This window comes from Panthera tigris, chromosome B1 (assembly GCF_018350195.1).
Source record: "Panthera tigris isolate Pti1 chromosome B1, P.tigris_Pti1_mat1.1, whole genome shotgun sequence".
In the NCBI taxonomy this organism is placed as follows: Eukaryota; Metazoa; Chordata; class Mammalia; order Carnivora; family Felidae; genus Panthera; species Panthera tigris.
Genome location: NC_056663.1, coordinates 15294749 through 15312872, shown reverse-complemented (window position 1 = coordinate 15312872; position 18124 = coordinate 15294749). Strand labels below are relative to the sequence as shown.

General features: G+C 46.4%; 1 protein-coding gene and 1 long non-coding RNA gene across 10 annotated transcripts in view; both read left to right on the top strand.

Annotated features, from left to right (window-relative positions):
- IRF2 (interferon regulatory factor 2) overlaps window positions 1-7412 on the top strand; it is an 87329-nt gene extending 79917 nt beyond the window's left edge. For 7 of the 9 annotated variants that reach the window (XM_042982962.1, XM_015535917.2, XM_015535916.2 and 4 more), the window contains 2 exons: window positions 4288-4334; window positions 5647-7410. In XM_042982962.1, the coding sequence (XP_042838896.1) occupies window positions 4288-4334; window positions 5647-5955 (356 nt within the window). In that variant the 3' untranslated portion in view covers window positions 5956-7410. Of the gene's footprint in view, window positions 1-4287; window positions 4335-5646 lie in introns of all 9 variants that reach the window. The other 2 variants (XM_042982959.1, XM_007078561.3) reach the window with 2 other exon arrangements.
- Window positions 7413-9765: 2353 nt separating this feature from the next.
- LOC122237840 lies at window positions 9766-15669 on the top strand. Its single transcript, XR_006216495.1, has 3 exons — window positions 9766-10998; window positions 13100-13192; window positions 14857-15669. It is a non-coding gene; the product is annotated as an uncharacterized LOC122237840 (long non-coding RNA).
- The last annotated feature ends 2455 nt before the right edge of the window (window positions 15670-18124 follow it).

The window sequence follows — 18124 nt, the reverse complement described above, 5'->3', positions numbered from 1 at the left end:
TACCAGGGTATCAGCATGCAAAAAGGCTTTAACACTATACATATTGCATGATTGCACATGGCACATATTGTGTAAAGACGTATTGTTTTCCTCCCCATAATGTTCCTGAGGTGTTTGGACAGTAAAAACTGTGCTAAAGTGGAGTGGGAACCCAAGGCTAGTGTCATCCTAGAACCACCGCTCTGGAAGAAGAACCTCAGAGATCAGCCTACCCAAGGGTTGACCCCCTTCCCTCTCACCAGTCACTTTCAGGGAAACTGGGACCACCGTGTTGAAATGAGCTACTCACGTACCTGTTACCGCTCTGCACGTACTTTATTTAAATTTTTTTTTTTTTTACATTTTTTTTTGAGAGACAGAGACAGAGCACAAGTGGGGGAGGGGCAGAGAGAGAAGGAGACAGAATCTGAAACAGGCTCCAGGCTCTGAGCTGTCAGCACAGAGCCCGACGTGGGGCTCGAACCCACAAACCATGAGATCATGACCTGAGCCGCAGTCAGACGCCCGACTGACTGAGCCACCCAGGCACCCCTGCACGTACTTAGTCACTAGTGCTAGTCAAGCAACTCCCAATTTTTTTTATTCCATTGTATTCACAACCAGTAAAAAACCAAATCCAGACTAATCAAAAGGGAAAACAAGATAACAGTACAGGCTGATATTGGGCAGTAGCATTGACCCAGAAGCAGTAGCTCCAATGAACACATTTGTCACACACAAAAGGATCTCAGGGTGCCTGGGTGGCTCAGTCAGTTAAGTGTCTGACTTCGGCTCAAGTCATGATCTCAGGGATTGTGAGTTCGAGCCCTGCATCGGGCTCTGTGCTGACAGCTCAAGAGCCTGGAGCCTGCTTGGCATCCTCTGTCTCCCTCTCTCTCTGCTCCTCCCCTGCTCATGCACTGTCTCTCTCTCTCTTTCTCTCTCTCAAAAAATAAACATTAAAAAAAAGGGGGGGGTTCTTGAGAATGGTAATGGTGAGGAAAACCAAGGAAACAGAGGAAAATGGGCCTGTGTGCACCTCAAAGACACTGTGAGCTGGTGATTTGGGGCAGCCAGAAGAGCTGTAGTTATTGCAGAGAGAAGGGTCTCGGGTCCTCAGGCTGGAGCTTCACGCATCCATGTGCTCCTAGGTAAAAGGCACTCAAGGCCATTCTTTTAGACAACTAAAAAATCTCAGCTTGCTATTATGGAGCTGTTGTTACATACTGTTATGAAATGCAGTTACTTCAGAAGTGATCTTAATCTAGAAACCATGCTCTCCACTGACATTTGCGTTAAGTTCAGAACACGTATGTCTTTTCTTGTCTCAGACCGTCTCCCTGCAGTTGAAAACTGGGTACTTAAAGGCAGTTAACATTCTGACGGTGGTCATGGTCTCTGCGAGGTCTTCCCAAGGAGTCTCCCCAGGGTCTGCCTTCCAACCTGTCCCGCCGCTGGGGCTCGGGCTGTGGCGGAATCCCGGAACCTTGGTGGTAACTGCTCATTTTCACCTATCTCCAGGCCCCGACACACGCCTGTTGGCATCTGTTTGTTTCTTTTTACTTCAAGGGGAAAGGAACCGAAGATGATGGCATTTAGGGAGGGTACTTAGGAGCAAAAGGGGTCTAGACATGTAGGAAAGGAAGAGAAACCTTGGCTTTGGAGCACAAAGAAAGCTAAGCCTAAAAATGGAAAGGGGATCTTGAAATTTCAGCTAGAGGAGCAGGAGAGCTTCAGGAAGCAGGGCTGCTGCGTTCGGTGCCCGGGGCCCTGGGCTCAGACTCGCAGTTTTGTTTTCTCTCCTCCGTGCTGACTCAGGCCACAACTCTGGCAGGTTTCTCAACATCTCTGTTCCTCATTCTTCTTGGGAGTGGCAATACTGATTCCTGCCTCCTCGGGAGACCGAGCTAGCCCAAGGGTTCCGTGAGCAGGGGAATTTTCCTTTTTTGTTGTTTTTAACTTGTTTTTGTGTGGAAACGTTTCTCGTGCCTGGTGTTGCCAGCCAGCGTCGTTAGCGGCCGAGGCCCGGCCTTGTCCCGGTGGCTGTTGCTCCCAGTTGGGGAGGGAAGTCTTGTCAGTCTGAGGAGAGGAGAGGCCCGTATCCTATCTAGGTGCTCCTGGTCAGCCCTCGGGGATCACTCAGGCCCTGGGGGTGGGGGGCTGGGGGACAGTCACTGGAGGACAGTGGCTGATCCAGGCGTAAAAAGGCTCCAGGGTGGGCCCAATGTGGTCAACATTCTTGATTTGTCTGGTTAAGGAATGAATGAACCTGTGGCCCAGTTTATCCGTTTCTTCTTTAACCTTGACTTCATCGAGATCCTGCTCTGTGGCCAGTGCTCCGGGTGGGTGAAAAGGCTTCGTCTGGGCTGGAGCCATCGGGGTCCTGGCTGTGCCACCCGCCAGATGTGAGACTGGAGGCCAGTCCCTCAGTAGATTTAGGATGGAAAGAGGTAGAAGGTGCTAGAACACATGAGCTTTTCTGCATAAGTGGGGGGGTTGGGGGGGCGGTATGGAAATAGGAGCTGCTCCCCGACTGACGATCTCAGTCAGGGCTGAACAAGACCCACGTGCAAAGACACCAGCACGGCTGACACAGCTCTCTAGAAAAGTACATTGTGATGCTTTCTCTAGGCCTTGTCTGTAAATGAATGACTCAGACTCCGAGATCTCTAAGGGTCAGTGTATTTCCCTGCCCTCTGTGCTTTCGTTTCTCCATGCTGCAAACACTGAACAGCCGCACGCCATCATTTTTTTATTTAAAAACGAAATTTTTTTTTACCTAAAAAATTTAATTACTTATTTATTTTAATTTTATTATTTTTAACTAAATTTTAAATAATTTTTCAACATTTTAATTTAATTTTTTTTTCTTTCTTTAAAAAAATCCTGTATGCACAGGTGATATGTGATCAATCACTTGCTATTGACTTTGACTGTGTTAATCTCCGTGTTGTGCAAATCCAGTGTTGAGCAAGGCTGATGAACTCAGGATAAAGGTGTGCTATCGTTTATTGAGTGTATGCCGTGGGCCAGGCCCTGTGGTAGGCCTTTTCCCACATATCCTCTCACTGATTCATCACTCAGTCCTCTTTGGAAGAGGTCCGTACTCCTGTTTGACAGATGAGGAAGCTGCATTTTGTGAAATTGAGTAACCTGCCGTGTGTCTCACAGCTGGCAGACTGAATTGGGATGGCAACCTAATTGGTTATCTGTCGCTGCACAACAACATAACCACAGACGCAGTGGCTTAAGACAACACACATCCATTATCCCGCCCCGGTTTCTGAGGGCCAGGAGCGCAGGCATGGCTTAGTGGGGTTCTTTGCCCAGCATATTGCCTGCACAGACCTGTGGTCAAGGTGCGATCCGGGGCTGCTAGCTCGACTGAGGACGGAAGTGGTGGGGAGGGTCTTCTTCTAAGCTCACATGGTTTGGGGGGGGAGGGGAATGTAGTTCTTTGCAGGTTGGCAAACTGAGAACCTCGGTTTCTTGCTGGCTGTTGGCTGGAAGCAGCTCTTACTTTTTGGTCATGCAAACCTTCCCAACATGGCTTCCTCAAAGCCAGCCAGGGAGAAAGTCTCCTCACGGGACAGCATTCGGTCCTCCTTAACGTAACCACACACATCCCATCGCTCACTGTGTTCTGTTGCTTCAAACCAAGTCTCAGGTCCCACCTACGCTCCAGAGGAGGGAATCCCAACGAGCAAGTAAACACCAGGAAGGAGATGAGGATCATGGGAGCCCCCCTAGAATCTGTCCACCACAGTAACCCGGGTGGGAAACGTAACTTTATAAACCCAACATAGAAGTATGAAAGGGACATGAGGTAAAGGACCAGATCCAAGTAAGTGGGGGTAATCCAGGAAGGCTCTGAGTCGGGACTTGAGTGGACTGACAGGGATGGAAAGAAAGCACGAGTGGGGTGCGTGGATGGATCAGCCCTGAGGAAAGGGGGTGAGGCAGACGCAGGAGGGAGCGGAGAGCAGATTGGCATCCTGGGGACCAACACCCCATCCTGGGAGGCGGCGGCCATGAAAAAACATAGCCTGGCCCCCAGAAAGGGAGCTACCCCCCAACTCTAAAACTTTTCTCGGAGGGCCAAAATCAGAGACATAAAATCCACTGCAATGTCTCCCGAGCCCCAAGTGCTTAACTTTACAAAGGGGTTGAAGATGAGTTCGCTGACCCATTTCTTTTGGGAAAAAAAAAAAAAGAAGAAGTGCTGATATATTTTTCAAATACTGCCTGAGCCTCACGACAGTTGGAGCGGCAGGAATGATGGCCCTGTGTTTTTCTCTCTGTGAACAGAAAGCGAAACTACCGATAGTGTGCCCAGTGATGAAGAGAGCGCCGAGGTAAGCATGGCGGCCGCCACTCGGCTCCAACCGACGCTGTGGGAAACCATTTCCATTCCCATCCAGCACCTCGGTGTCCCGGCTGCTGGTTAAGCTGCTCTGTGTTTGACCATGAGTTTTCCTGGAGGAGTGTGTGTGTGTGTGTGTGTGTCTTAAAATATACATAACATGAAATTTACCACACTTTTGGATTTTGAATTCTAAATTTAAGCTTTGGGACCTGAGCGGGAGGCAAGAGAGTGAGATGTTACTATTAGAAAAAGAGGCTATGACGGCAGGAAAAGGAAACTCAAGTGGAGGCCAGGAACTGTTGATATTCTCACCACTATAAACATCCCAGTTCAGCCGCAGAAATAGAACGTCCAAGTGGCCAAGAGCAGTGACCGGAAGTAACTGTCAGAAAGTGCTAATAAGCAAATGTATCGGCACCTTTACCTGGAGTCCCCTCTCTCTGTGATCGGCGCCGAGGCTAGATGTGTGTTCAGTCTGGATTCCCAGTCGCCTGCTTCCCATTTCCCTGCTCGAGGCTGGGCTCACACAATGGCAGGAAATGGCTGTAATGTGATGGAAAGCATTCCTGCTAAGGGCCTGCTTTGTGTCTGTATTTGAGGTAGAGAGACTGACCGACTAATGGTTGTTTTTAATCCGTCATTTCCCAGTGTACTAAATACTTCAAATAAGAGTCCAGGAATTCTGCAAAGACAGGAAGCGTAGATGCTCACATGCCAGCCCTGTTTCTTCAAGGTCAGAAATTCCAGCTCATCCTCTGAGCGAAGCCACCTTGGAGGCCCCCTGTTTGCTCGGCACACTGGAGCTCTAAGCTATACCCATTTGAAGACAACGGAAGGGCTCCTACCCTCCGAGTTCCTCACTTCCCTTTCTCTGAAAACGCAGATTGACTCACAGATTGGATTGGGCCAGGAGTGAGGAACCAAGTCTCTATGACAGACCAGCCATGATGACCTAAAACCTAACCTAACGATCAGGCTGGGTGGTTGGAGGAGAGGGGAACCAGAAACCCAAGTTGCTGCCTTGTTTTCCTGCCTTCATAGAACAGTCTTGCCTGTTTTTTCTGGGAGGTAGCAAATGGGAATTGATAAAAAGGGAAGAGAAACCATTGCTTGGGATGTGAATAGCTGGGTATGGATGTCAGTTGAGGGCTGTCGAGACGCTAAGCTTCTGTTCATTCCACGCCTCTTAAGAAATTCATTTAACACACCGACACGTGGGAACAGTGGTGCCTCTTTATAGAAAGCCGTTCGGTAGAAGGCAAAGAAAAAAGACGTATCTCTCGATTATTTTTCTTTGCAAGGGACGACCGCACTGGCGGAAGAGGAACATTGAAGGCAAACAGTACCTCAGCAACATGGGGACACGAAGCACCTACCTGCTGCCCAGCATGGCGACCTTCGTTACTTCCAACAAACCTGACCTCCAGGTCACCATCAAAGAGGAGAGCTGTCCGGTGCCTTACAACAGCTCGTGGCCCACTTTACCAGACCTCCCCCTCCCGCCCTCCGTGACCCCAGCGCCCAGCAGCAGTCGGCCGGACCGGGAGACGCGGGCCAGCGTCATCAAGAAAACGTCAGATATCACCCAGGCCCGCGTCAAGAGCTGTTAAGCCTTTGACTTCCCCCGGTGGTTGTTGGGATGTCTTGGCTGTGTTTTGTTGTTTGTTTGTATTTTATTTTTCTCTCTGACACCTATCTTAGACAAATCTAAGGGAAAAAGCCTTGACAATAGAACATTGATTGCTGTGTCCAACTCCAGTACTGGAGCTTCTTTTTAACTCAGGACTCCAGCCCATTGGTAGACGCGTGTCTCTAGAGCCTGCTGGATCTCCCAGGGCTGCTCCCTCAAGTTCAAGGACGTCATAGGACCAACACCCACACGGGCAGCGCGGTGCTGCGTTGCCTGCGGTCAAGGCCAGCACAGTGGAGTGGATGCCTCAGAACGGATGAGAAAATGTGAACTAGCTGGAATTTTGTATTCTTGTGAATATGTACATAGGGCAGCACTAGCGACGTTGCAGTCTGCTTCTGCACCTTATCTTAAAGCACTTACAGATAGACCTTCTTCTTGTGATCTTGCTCTATTTCACGGCACATTTCAGCGTTCCCCCTTCGCGGCCCTTTGTGTCCTGCCTCCCGGCCCGTCCCCTCCACTTCCCTTTCCTCCTTGTCCTCCCCGCAGAGGCTGCGTTCCGCATCCCTGAGGAGGAGAAGAAGAAAAAGAGCTTCTCCACAGATGGCCCATTTTTAAGACTGCTTTAAAAAAAAAAAAGAAAGAAAGAAAGAGAAAATCTAATCTGCTGTGCTTGAATGCCACGCGGTACAGAGGAAAACTATCATGGAGATATTATGCAAATTCCCAGATTTGAAGACAAAAATATTCTAATTCTAACCAGAGCAAGCTTTTTTATTTTTTATACAGGGGAATATTTTATTCAAGGTAAAATTCTAAAGAAAATATAATTGTTTTTTATCTTTTCTACAGCAAATTTATAATTTTAAGATTCCTTTTCTTGTTTATCAGCAGTTGTTATTACATCCTTGTGGCACATTTTTTTTTAATTTTGTAAAGGTGAAAAAGCTTTTATGAGCTCATGTAGCAATCAAATTATCCTGTGGATTGATAATAAATGAATATGATATATAGTTAAATTTTTAATGGGCATCATGCCTGACTTTGTCTGTGTCTACTTGGGAGCACCACCATGGGACAGGGCTGGCCAAGTATCATTGCTTCTTGGGCATCAAAACTTTCTCCCATTTCAACCACGAGAAACCCCGGGGGGTTCTTAACCATGAGGACCAAATGGCCTCTTCTCTCGAATGCTCACCATGAGCCAGGTGCCAGGCTGCGTGTTTTACAGGAGTTCCCTTTCTCACTCATCAAGGTTGTGTCCAGGAGAGAGACTTCTCTCCATTTCACATGGAAGAAATGGTGACTTTTAAAATGCCTTTGCTCAAGGCCACATGGGTAGTAATCAAGGGCACGAATGAAGCCCAAGTCTGGTGTGACTGTGGAGGCAGTCATTTACCTGCTCCCCCCTCTCCTTCTCCACCTCTGTGCTTTTCCTGTTCTTCCCCATAGGCTTTTACATAAGACGAAAATTTTGTATTTTTAAAAAAAATTTTTTTAAGAACGTTTATTTATTATTGAGAGACAGAGTGTGAGCATGGGAGAGACAGGGAGAGAGGGAGACACAGAATCTGAAGCGGGCTCCAGGCTCTGAGCTGTCGGCACAGAGCCCGACACGGGGCTCGAACTCACAAACTGTGAGATCATGACATGAGCCAAAGATGGACGCTTAACCTACTGAGCCACCCAGGCGCCCCTGAAAATTTTGTATTTATGTCACACACCAGGCCCCAGGGCAAGACGTTTTCAGTAACAGGAGGTACCTGTTGGGTTCCTAGTCTCCATCAGTCCTCATTCCAGGACCTGACCCTTAGACTGAGAAGCTGCCCTCAGTACATAGGACATGTCTTTTTGCATGAGAAAACTCCAGACTCCATCACCCATTTGTCATTTCAAGGTGTATACCTGACCTTGGCAAAGCCACTGCGCTAACCTCTCCTGCTTCCGAGATGTCTACAAAATCCGAAAACTGAGGCTTAGCTGCCTGTCTGCTACCTCCAGGGTTGTGGAGGAGATTGCCAAGTTAATTTTTGAAAAGGTTCCTTCAATGAAAGGACAGTGAGCTGTTTTTATGCTTTTCTCCATGTGTGGCTACAGACATAATGAGTGGTCATAACATTATGCAGCTCTGAACGGAAATTAACTGAAGCATTTTCCTGGTTGATGTGTTGAAATGCCACATCTGGATGGTTGACTGCTTCTGCGAGGAGCACTTTGTGGACCGTGTGTTTACCTCAATTTCATGGGTGAGCCTCACTTTCTTAGTGAAAAAAGTCCCAGAGAACCTACTCGTCTTCAGAGTCCTAAATAGAGGAGTCCAGCTCTCTGTGACTTGTATCTAAGTCCTTTTGTTTGACCCTCCCGTTTTAAAATAAATTAAAAAAAAAAATCGTAGCAGAACGTGGCCCTAAGCCACGTGGCCTGGCAGTCACTGGTTTGTGGGTCGCTCCTGGTCCCCGTCCCCTTCTCTCTTCCCAGCTTGCTTCTCTGAGGAGCCAGCTCACATCCTGCCCCTTTGCGCAGCTCTGCGCCACCCCCGCTTGCGTCCCCCAACTCTGTGGGTGTAACCAAGACTTCCAGAACCTGACCAGGTGAAAGAAGGTTCAGGATTTGGAAATGCACAATTGAAGTCCCAAGGATCATCATCCATGGCGGTGGAAAACAGAACCCCGTTTAAATTCTTTCTGAGGAAGGCTGTATTGTTTCTAAGTGTTACTAGCCAGTTGTGTAGAAAACAATGGTGGGGGTTGACATGAGGAAGAAAAGCAAATGAGATGGGGCATCTCAGGGACTCAAGCCTCAGACCTTGTTGTTGTCAGTTAGAGGAAGTACCAGGGACATGTGCTCCGTTTGGCTCGCGCCTGTGTGAGCTGATAGGCTTTTATGATGGGCTGTGTGTGTGTGTGTGTGTGTCTAAGTAGCAAGTTCGATGGAACGACTTCTGGAACAATAATCTCCATTCTCTGCAGCCGGCATCCAGGGCTCTCCCCTGATAACAGAAACAGTGTACAGCTATGAGCTGTGAATCCAGTGACAGGATCTTTCTCCCAGTCAGAAGGCCGAGAGAACCCAGCACATCCTCCAACTGCACAAGGCTTCCAGAACACCATTTGCAAGTATCTAAATAAATCCATGCTCAACCGTAGCATTTTTTCAATGTTTTGATGAAGTAACTGCCAAAGGAGGTGTTTAGTCTGTGCAAATGTATTTATAGAGGAGAAGAAATACACATGGAAAGAAATCCACACAAATCCATTGGACATCAACCCCCCCCCAAACAGTATCCCTTTTTTGCTCCTCACTTCTCAAGTATACTAAACTATCAGGTACCCACTAAGGAGATAAAAATTTTAAGAATGAGGAAGATTAGAGATTTGGTCTCAGCATTCTGAATTTTAAAACTTGGGCTTTTGGAAATATTTTGCATGTGAATGAAAAAGACGTTAAGCCCCAATGGCCTCCTGCCCTAAACCAGAGAGAGGGAACATTAGACATTCCATTTGCTTGAGGCTATTCTTTGAACGTTGAATTCATTAGGTTTTAAAAGCCCCTGTTATTCTAGCTGTGGACCAACAGACTCAGATAAAAGGTGAAAGTAAGAACCCCACTCTTCTGCCAAATTTCTACTGAAGAAAGACAAAGAGCAGGCGAGGAAGAGGTTTGCAACGAGGTAGCCGAGAAGGGTCCCTGGCATGCAGTCTCAGTACCAGTTTCGGTTTGGAAAGAGAATGGAAACAGAAACTGGTTTTTACCTGGTGGTGTTCAGTTACCTCATCCTAAAATTCCATCCAGTGGTGTACCCAGGGCTACGATGATCATAGCCAGCGGGAGGCGAACCTGACCAGCCAAGGGCACCGGGAGCCAGCTCTGCGTCTGTTCCCGGGCCACAGTGGACCCCTTCCCAAGAGTGTCACAGCCCACGGGACTGTAGGCTTCTCGGGGCTGTGTCTCAGTCATGCCTGCATCCCAACATGAGGAACAAGGTTGGCAGTCACCCCCAGAATCTCCTCCTCCTCCTCCTCCTCAGAGATCGACCATTCCTGTGTCAAAAGGACAGGGCTGGGGCTCGGGAACGTGGCCAGCCCCAGACCTGGAGAGGAGCCCCACGGCGTGCCAAGAAGGTGCTGGGTGAAATGTTAACACCCTGAGGCTGCCTGGCCTCTGGGCCCCAGCGCGCCCTTCTGGACACTGACCCCGTCCCCCCGCTGCAGCTCGGGCATCCCTGGCTGTGCTGTGGGGGCAAATGAGGGTTTGTTGCGTTTCCTTCTGTGGCTGTGCTAACAACAGGTGCAGGGGCTCCGTGTCTCTGCTACTGAAAATAGTGCCTGGAAGGAAGGAAGTGGCCAGGCCTAATAGCTGGTTTTAGCAGAAATGTTAAGTCTGTCCAAGAACTTGAGTCATGCTGTGGAAGGAGCAAGATGCAGGACATTGCAGAGTGCACACAGTCCGAAAAACATTTTCTGGAGTCCTTTGACCAATTTCATTAGATGGAAAGCTGCATGTGCACTTCTGTTCCTCTAAGCAAGCTGCTCTTTGGAAGTTTGGTCATTTGCTCTGTAGCTGCTCTGTAAACACAGGGGAATGGAGAATGCTGGCTCCAGGGAATGTGTCGTGCCGGGATTGTGCAAGCACCGCTCGGTGAACCCCTTACACGCGTGGCTGGGGAAACACCACCATCACATGCCATGGCCTGCGCGGCACCAACAGTTGATTTTAATAACACAACTGTTTTTGCAGGTGCAAAAAATTCCAGAGCGATTGCATCTCTCAGTTTCAGTTTTGGTTGAGAAGAACGTTTCAAAATTGAAACACCCCAACACCCATCCGCATGAATCCTCAGGGAAGGAGAATACCCAAAATGTTCCATCTGCCAAAAGCTTGGGGCCCAGATCTGAGGATGCTCATGTTCTCCAAAGTCTCCCCAAGGCACCAGTTGAAAGGTGTTGACATTTCGAATCAACAAGTTATATGCTTGAACCCGCTGTCTGAAGTTTCAGGATAATGTTAGCAGCTAAAGAAGGTGAGTTCCTTTGGATTAGGGATGGCTAAGCCTTTATTCACTCCTGGAAATAACATTGATAAATATTCTCTGTGGAGTTCACTGTTCTGACTCCCAAAGAGGTTATAAACTCGGATTTCTCTTGTCTTTCCCAGAGGATCTAATGTGATAAATCCTGCAGTACCTTTTTCTCTGGGAAGTTCACATATCGTAGTCTTAATGTAACTGTGAAATACAGATGAGATTTCATTTCATATTCATAGGCTGAGCTCCAACACATCCAGGGTAGAGGCAAACAGGAATCTTAGTAAAAGTCCAAATTACAACTCCAAGCCTTTGCTCAAATTTCACCCCATGGCTTCAGGGGTCACAGCAACACGGCTGTGATCTGGGAATGAAGACACAGGCTGGTTGAATAGATTGATGTTTGCAAACTTTTATGTGCAAGGTTGATTTAAAGTAACGTGATTCCAAATGCCTTTCTGTAGCATCTCATGAATTTAATTAGGGTCACCAATCATCTTGGTTTGCCCAGGACTGAAGGAGTCCTGGGATCAGGGGGCTGGGCCAGCGGGAGCGGGGGGGGGGGGGGGGGGCGGCTTTAGTGGTGAAACTGAGAAAGTCTCAGGCAAGCTGGGAGGAGTTAGTCACCCTAAATTTAATGCCAAGATCCAGAGAACAGATACCATTTTGTGTTCTTTGAGGATTTTCTAAACCCAAGTGGAAGCTTCATGAGGAGGTGTTATTGAGGGTATATTGTTGATGAGTCTATTACTAATACATTAATTTAGTAGTAGTGTTCGGTTAAGAAAAGATTCACTCATTGGACACTCTCTATAGTGTTCTCACTAGTTGCCAGGGCTGTTCTAAGTGTTAGAAAACTGTACAGATACGAACAAAACTAAGTCCTTGTTCCAGCAGGGATGGACAGTCAACCAATAAGTCATCTTTGAGTGACAGTAATAAATACTATGGAGAAAAATAAAGCTGGGTAAGAGAGATAGGGAGTGAACGGGGGTATTCAGGCTTTCATTTTAGAGCTTAAAGGATCAGTTGAAGTGTTGGCAGTTGCAAAGACCAGCAGTTAGTGGGAAATAAGGAAAACAGTGTGTATCAGCAGGGTTCAGTTGCAGGAAACAGAAACCACTCTAGCTATTTTAGGCAGAAAGGCAATGAACAGAGAGAAGCAGGTGTTTACTGCATTGTTTGGAAAGCTGGAGGAGCTGACTTGGTTCCATAGCTGCCACTGCCGTGAAGCTCGGAAATCAGGAGGCTGCCGCTGTAAGGAATGACTGAGAACACATTGCTGTCCCTGAAATGTGAGAAGTAAGAAGTGCCTGTCACCCCCCTTCTGACTATCTCTTAGCACCCATTAAATTAGTGACCAAAAGCCCCGGTGTCTCCACAATCGTGTTTGCCAATGGTTCCAGCGAAATCAACGGCAAGGTGGATTTTGCTTCAATTCTGACTTCCAGCCTCATGCAAATGCGTATAATTAGTCGACCCTAATTCACAATTAGAAATCCAGCTGCGAGAAAGACTAGGAAACGTGGTTCTAGATTTCCAACCTCTGAGTTAGAAAAAGACACACGAGAAGGAGTTGGGAATGAGCCTATTCAGGACATCCATACATCTCCAGGAAACCACTCTTTGCCAAGAAGACCAAAGGAAGTAGAAAATCCAAGGTAAGACTGTCCAGAGAATCAAACTTCATCCTGTACATCCAGCGTGTATGGGAAGGCAACATTGTGTAGTGGGAAGAAATTAGGTTTTGAAATCAGATAAACCTAGATTCAGTTCTCACTTGCTGATGACTTTGAGCAGTCTCTTAATACCTATGAGAAATGGCCTCTTTATATATAAAAAGGAGTATTAGCACCTTACTTGGAAGCATGTTGTAAGCATTAAATAAGATAATACTATTAAAATATAGGGCATATTGTAGGCATTCAATTTGATCAACCATACAGCTTGTATGTAAAATTGTTAACAAACATATTTTGGAGTGCTGATTCCAAATTACCCATCTTCTCCCAGACTTAGATTAATTCAAGGATTCACCACAGAAGATCCCAATTTCTATGTAGCTAAAATGAGCCGGATTTTTTTTTTTTTTTTTCAGATCCTGGGCCATCCTTTACCGGGACGGGCTAATTCTATTATTGAGTGGCTTAGAAGGAGCTAAGAAAACATTCCTTTCGTAGAAGTTGAAAAGGTCAGAACTTACTGGTAGTTACTTTTAGTTTTTACAACACAGAATCAAGTAAAAAAAATTTTTTTAATGTTTATTTATATTTTCAGAGAGAGAGAGAGACAGAGTGCAAACAGGGGAGGGCAGAGAGAGAGGGAGACACAGAATCTGAAGCAGGCTTCAGGCTCGTAGCTGTCAGTACAGAGCCCAGCGCGGGGCTCAAATTCACAAACCATGAGATCATGAACTGAGCTGAAGTCGGATGCTCAACTGACTGAGCCACCCAGGCGCCCCTCAAACAAAAATTTTAAATGCCTTATAAAACCTCCAAGGGGAATTAAATAAACTTTTGATTATTGAGGTGATTCTCTGGGTCGGCAATGTAATACCCATCTATCATGGACCAGTTTGCACCACATTTCCCACAAGATTCATGTGATGCATGACATTTGGCTCAGCAATTTCAAAATTAGGTGTATTTCAACGTACTTATAAAACAGGCTATCAAACAATTAAGCTTTTGTGCTTTTTGGGCTCATGGATGGGATGAGGGAACTTATATGGCAGATGGTTTGTCAGAGCCCAAACATGCGCCAGGTGTGAGGGCAGGAGTACTCCCTCCTAGGGCCTCTGTTTGCCTACATCGATTAACATCGGGGCTGAGAAGGCTCTGGAAGAAGAGCTAGAAGATAGAGACTAGATCCTGGGATGTGACCAGCTGGAGTCCATAAGACTCTGAAGGTGGTAGGTGAACATAAGCTGTTCTCGTAGCGTCAAGACTGTTGCTTGAGCCCATAAGGACACTTGGCCACCCTTGAGAAGCATGTGTACCCCGAGGAGAGAATGGCGGAGGGTGTGGAGAACTGCCACCTGAGGGCCCCTCCCCCTCCTTATCTCCCTGGCTAGTGGTTTGATGAGTCGTGGCCTGAGCCCGAGTGGCAGATCCAGTAGAATGACCAGAATGACCCTGGAAAGGGCAGAAGCAGATGGCCAGGAGGAGCTCTCAGACATTCTGGAGTAGGGCCCCATCATTGGGACATAGGGTGGCCTTAGCCAAGGGATGAGAACTTGGCTACAAGTGGCTAGGTAGTGGGGCCGGCAGGCGGCCCAGGGAAGCAGCCACTCCAAGCCTAGGGATGGACGAGGTGTACTTGGTGGGTGGGTGCATGAAGCAGAGAACCCAAGACACGAGAGCTGGAGGGGACCTCAAAACTGGGTGGTAGTAATGGAAAAGGGTTCTGCTACTGAAATCCTTAGGTTGCATAGGTTGGGCTGTCAAGTTAGGGACACAGTCTATGTGTCCTATGGTGTCACATGGATGCAGGATGGTAAACATTGGGACATTCAAATTACAAATGAATAATAAAAAATTGGGGATGGGGGGCGCCTGAGTGGCTCAGTTGGTTGAGCATCCAACTCCGGCTCAGGTCATGATCTCAGGTTTGTGAGTTCGAGCCCCACGTTGGGCTGTCTCCTGTCAGCGCAGGACCTGCTGCGGATCCTCTGTCCCCCTCTCTCTGCCCCTCCCTTGCTCGCTCTCTCTCTCTCTCTTTCAAAAACTGAATTAACATTTTAAAAAAAGTTTTTTTCATCGTAGTGTGACCATTATGATGTAAAAGTGTATTTCTTCTTCATTTCTTCAAGACTGTTGAGATTTCCCCTCCTGTCTCCTCTTTCCTCACCATCAGATCTGTAAGGAACACCACTGCTTCTCCATGTATCTGATTCTCCTCCAGAAACAAGGCTTCTCTCATGAGTGTTCCTTCACTCACATTGAAGACCCTACAGGGAATCAATACCACATACATGTGCCTTCTAGAGAATTCTTTTGAAGGATGAGCTGCTTCCAGCAAGGGATAGGTGGGGAAAACGTCAACAAAAGCACCGATGATGAAAATTTAATGTATATACTTGTATAACTAACACCAAAGCAAAGTTGGGAATGTGATCAAATAATAGAATGTAAACATGTGTTCTGGCCAAGCAGGAAGAGTGTAACTAAAAAACGGTGGAAGAAGGGAGGAAGAAGGGACCACCATCTCATTCATTGTTCATTCTCTCGTATTATTCATTATATCAATGATATTGACAGATACTGGGTATGAGTTGTATCACACCACTTAAAATGGACAAAACAATAAAAAGTGAAGAAAAAGAGAAATCAAAGGTATTAAAAAAGACATAAGTCTAGAAGTATCCAAATGTTCCTGCATGAAAACAACATGGCCAAATATCTTGATCCAGTAATATGGCTGCTACAGATGGAATGTTTGTGTCTGTCCAGAATTTGTATGTTGAAGACTCTTTCCTCGGTACTGGGAAATGGGGCCTTGGGAAGTGATTAGGTCACGGGGTAGAGCCCTCATGAATGAGATTCATGCCCTTAGAAGAGAGGCTCCGGAAATCTCCCTCCTCCCCTCCATTATGTGAGGACACGGCAAAAAACAGCCATTCCATGCCTTTATCTCAGACTTCCCACCTCCGGAACTGTGAGAAATAAATTTCTGTTGTTTATAAGCCACCCAGTCTATGGTATTCTTGGTTTAGCAGCCTGAATGGACTAAAACAATGGCTCTGGAAATTGCTCAGTTCAGTGATTTGAAGGAGAGGATAAGGAAATGTTCACACACCAGACTCTGGGGAGGGGAAAGTGTGTGTCTAGAAAGAAAACAGTGCTTTGTCTCACTGCTTCGACTTGTTTCTAGTTATGGGATTTCATCTGTTTTGAATTTTATAAACATTTCAATAATGTATGAGATTTTTGGGATGGTGAAAAGAGAAAATGGGTTCAAAAGGGTTAAGAAACAGTAATCTAAGCAAGTTTCCATATTTGGAGGATAAGTGCAAGCACCTGAAATCGAGTCTCTTCATACAGACTTTAAATTCAACAGGAGCACAAGAGTACCACCCGTAGCCCATGACGTCAGCATGAGAAGAGACAGAATACCCCAAACTTCAAATTACCAACAAGGAGAGAAATGAAGGCTGTATCCCAAGAGAGCTCCTATCACTTGTCACTATAAGCTGGGTAAGAGCGTGGGAGAGAGACTTAAAATCTCCAGGAAAAAGAGTAAAGAGACAGGGAGCACTTAGCTGTAGTGTAGACAAAAACACTCACAGAAAGAGCAAGTTTTAAAACTAAGTGAAATGTCTACCGCACAGTGAGGGAGAAGGTGCTTGAAAGTGAACAGAACCAGAAATAGCCGCTACAGGAAAGCTTTACTTTGTGGGAGAATCAGGTAAACCAAAAAAGGGCGGTGCACCTTAGAGACCTGGCAATGAACGGAAAAGAAGGAACTAAGAAGAAAACTTAGGATCTTGCAGAAATGACACATAAATAAGACCTGAGGGCTCTGCTCCCCATCACTGTCCCCCAGAGACATTTTACCCTGCGGCACGGACAGCTGACAGTGTTCTTGAATTAGGAACTCTGTTAAAAATGGCTCAGCAAAAGAAAAAAAAAATCAACCTAACTCTATAAAGAGATGCTATTAGAAGAACCCAGAGGGGTGCCTGCGTGGCTCAGTCGGTTAAGCATCCAACTTTGGCTCGGGTCATGATCTCATAGTTCATGGGTTTGAACCCCGTGTCGGGCTCTATGCTGACAGCTCAGAGCCCTGAGCCTGCTTGGGACTCTGTGTCTCTCTGTCTCTCTGCCCCTCCCCCGTTGCACTCTGTTTCTCTCTCTCTCTCAAAAAGAAATAAACATTAAAAAAATTAAAAAAAAGAAAAAGACAATAGATTTGGATGTTGCATGATTTCAACATTGAACAAGGGCAGTTAAATGATCAGGAAGATGAAAACAAAATAAAGAAAGGTGTAGCCGAGGTGGAAGACAATGTGATCGAAATGGAAGATAGGCAAATAAAGTGCAACATATAGAATAGCAGTTCCTGAAGAAGGAAAACAAAGCAATGAAACATAACTATAATCCAAGAAAACTGCAGAAATAAGAAAAAATGTAAATCAATATTTTAAAAGGCTCACTACATATCTAGGAAAATTTTCCAGAAAGAACTTGAGGCATTTTTGGGTAAACCATGAGATTTAAAAACAATTTTTTTTATTGCCTTTATTTATTTTTGAAAGGCAGAGAGAGACAAAGCATGAGTGGGGGAGTGGCAGAGAGAGAGGGAGACACAGAATCTGAAGCAGGCTTCAGGCTCTGAGCTGTCAGCACAGCTGACAGGGGCTCGATGTGGGGCTCGAAGTCACGAACTGTGAGATCGTGATCTGAGCTGAAGTCAGACGCTTAACCAACTCAGTCACCCAGCTGCCCCCGAACCATGAGATTTTATAGACACACACACATACCCACAATCCTCAGCACCTATATTGATGATAACTTACATCAAACTGGTGGCTTAAAGCAACATAAATTTATTTTTATACAGTTCTGGAGTCTGGAAGTCCAAAATCAAGGTGTCAGTATGTTCCCTTTGAAGGGTCTATGAGAGAATCCTCTAGGCTTTTCTCAGCCTCTGGTGACTCCAGGTGTTTCTTGGCTTATGGCCACATCACTCCAATCTCAATGTCTGTCTTCATGTGGCCTTCTCCTCTTTATCCCTGTGCATTTCTTTCACTTCCTCTCTCAGATTTACATCCCATCCTTTTCTCTTTTAAGAACACTTGTCATTGGGGCACCTGGGTGGCTCAATCGGTTAAGTGTCCGACTTCGGCTGAGGTCCATGATCTCACAGTTTGTGAGTTTGAGCCCCGCATCAAGGTCTCTGCTGTCAGCACGGAGCCCGCTTCTGATCCTCTGTCCCCCTCCCTCTGCACCTCCCCTGCTCGTGCTCTCTCTCTCAAGAATAAATAAACATTAAAAAAAAAAAAGGGACACTTTTCATTAAATTTAGAGGCCACCTGGGTAATCCAAGATGACCTAATGTCAAAATTCTTGATTACATTTGAAAAGTCCCTTTTTTCAAATAAGGTAACATTCACAGGGTCCAG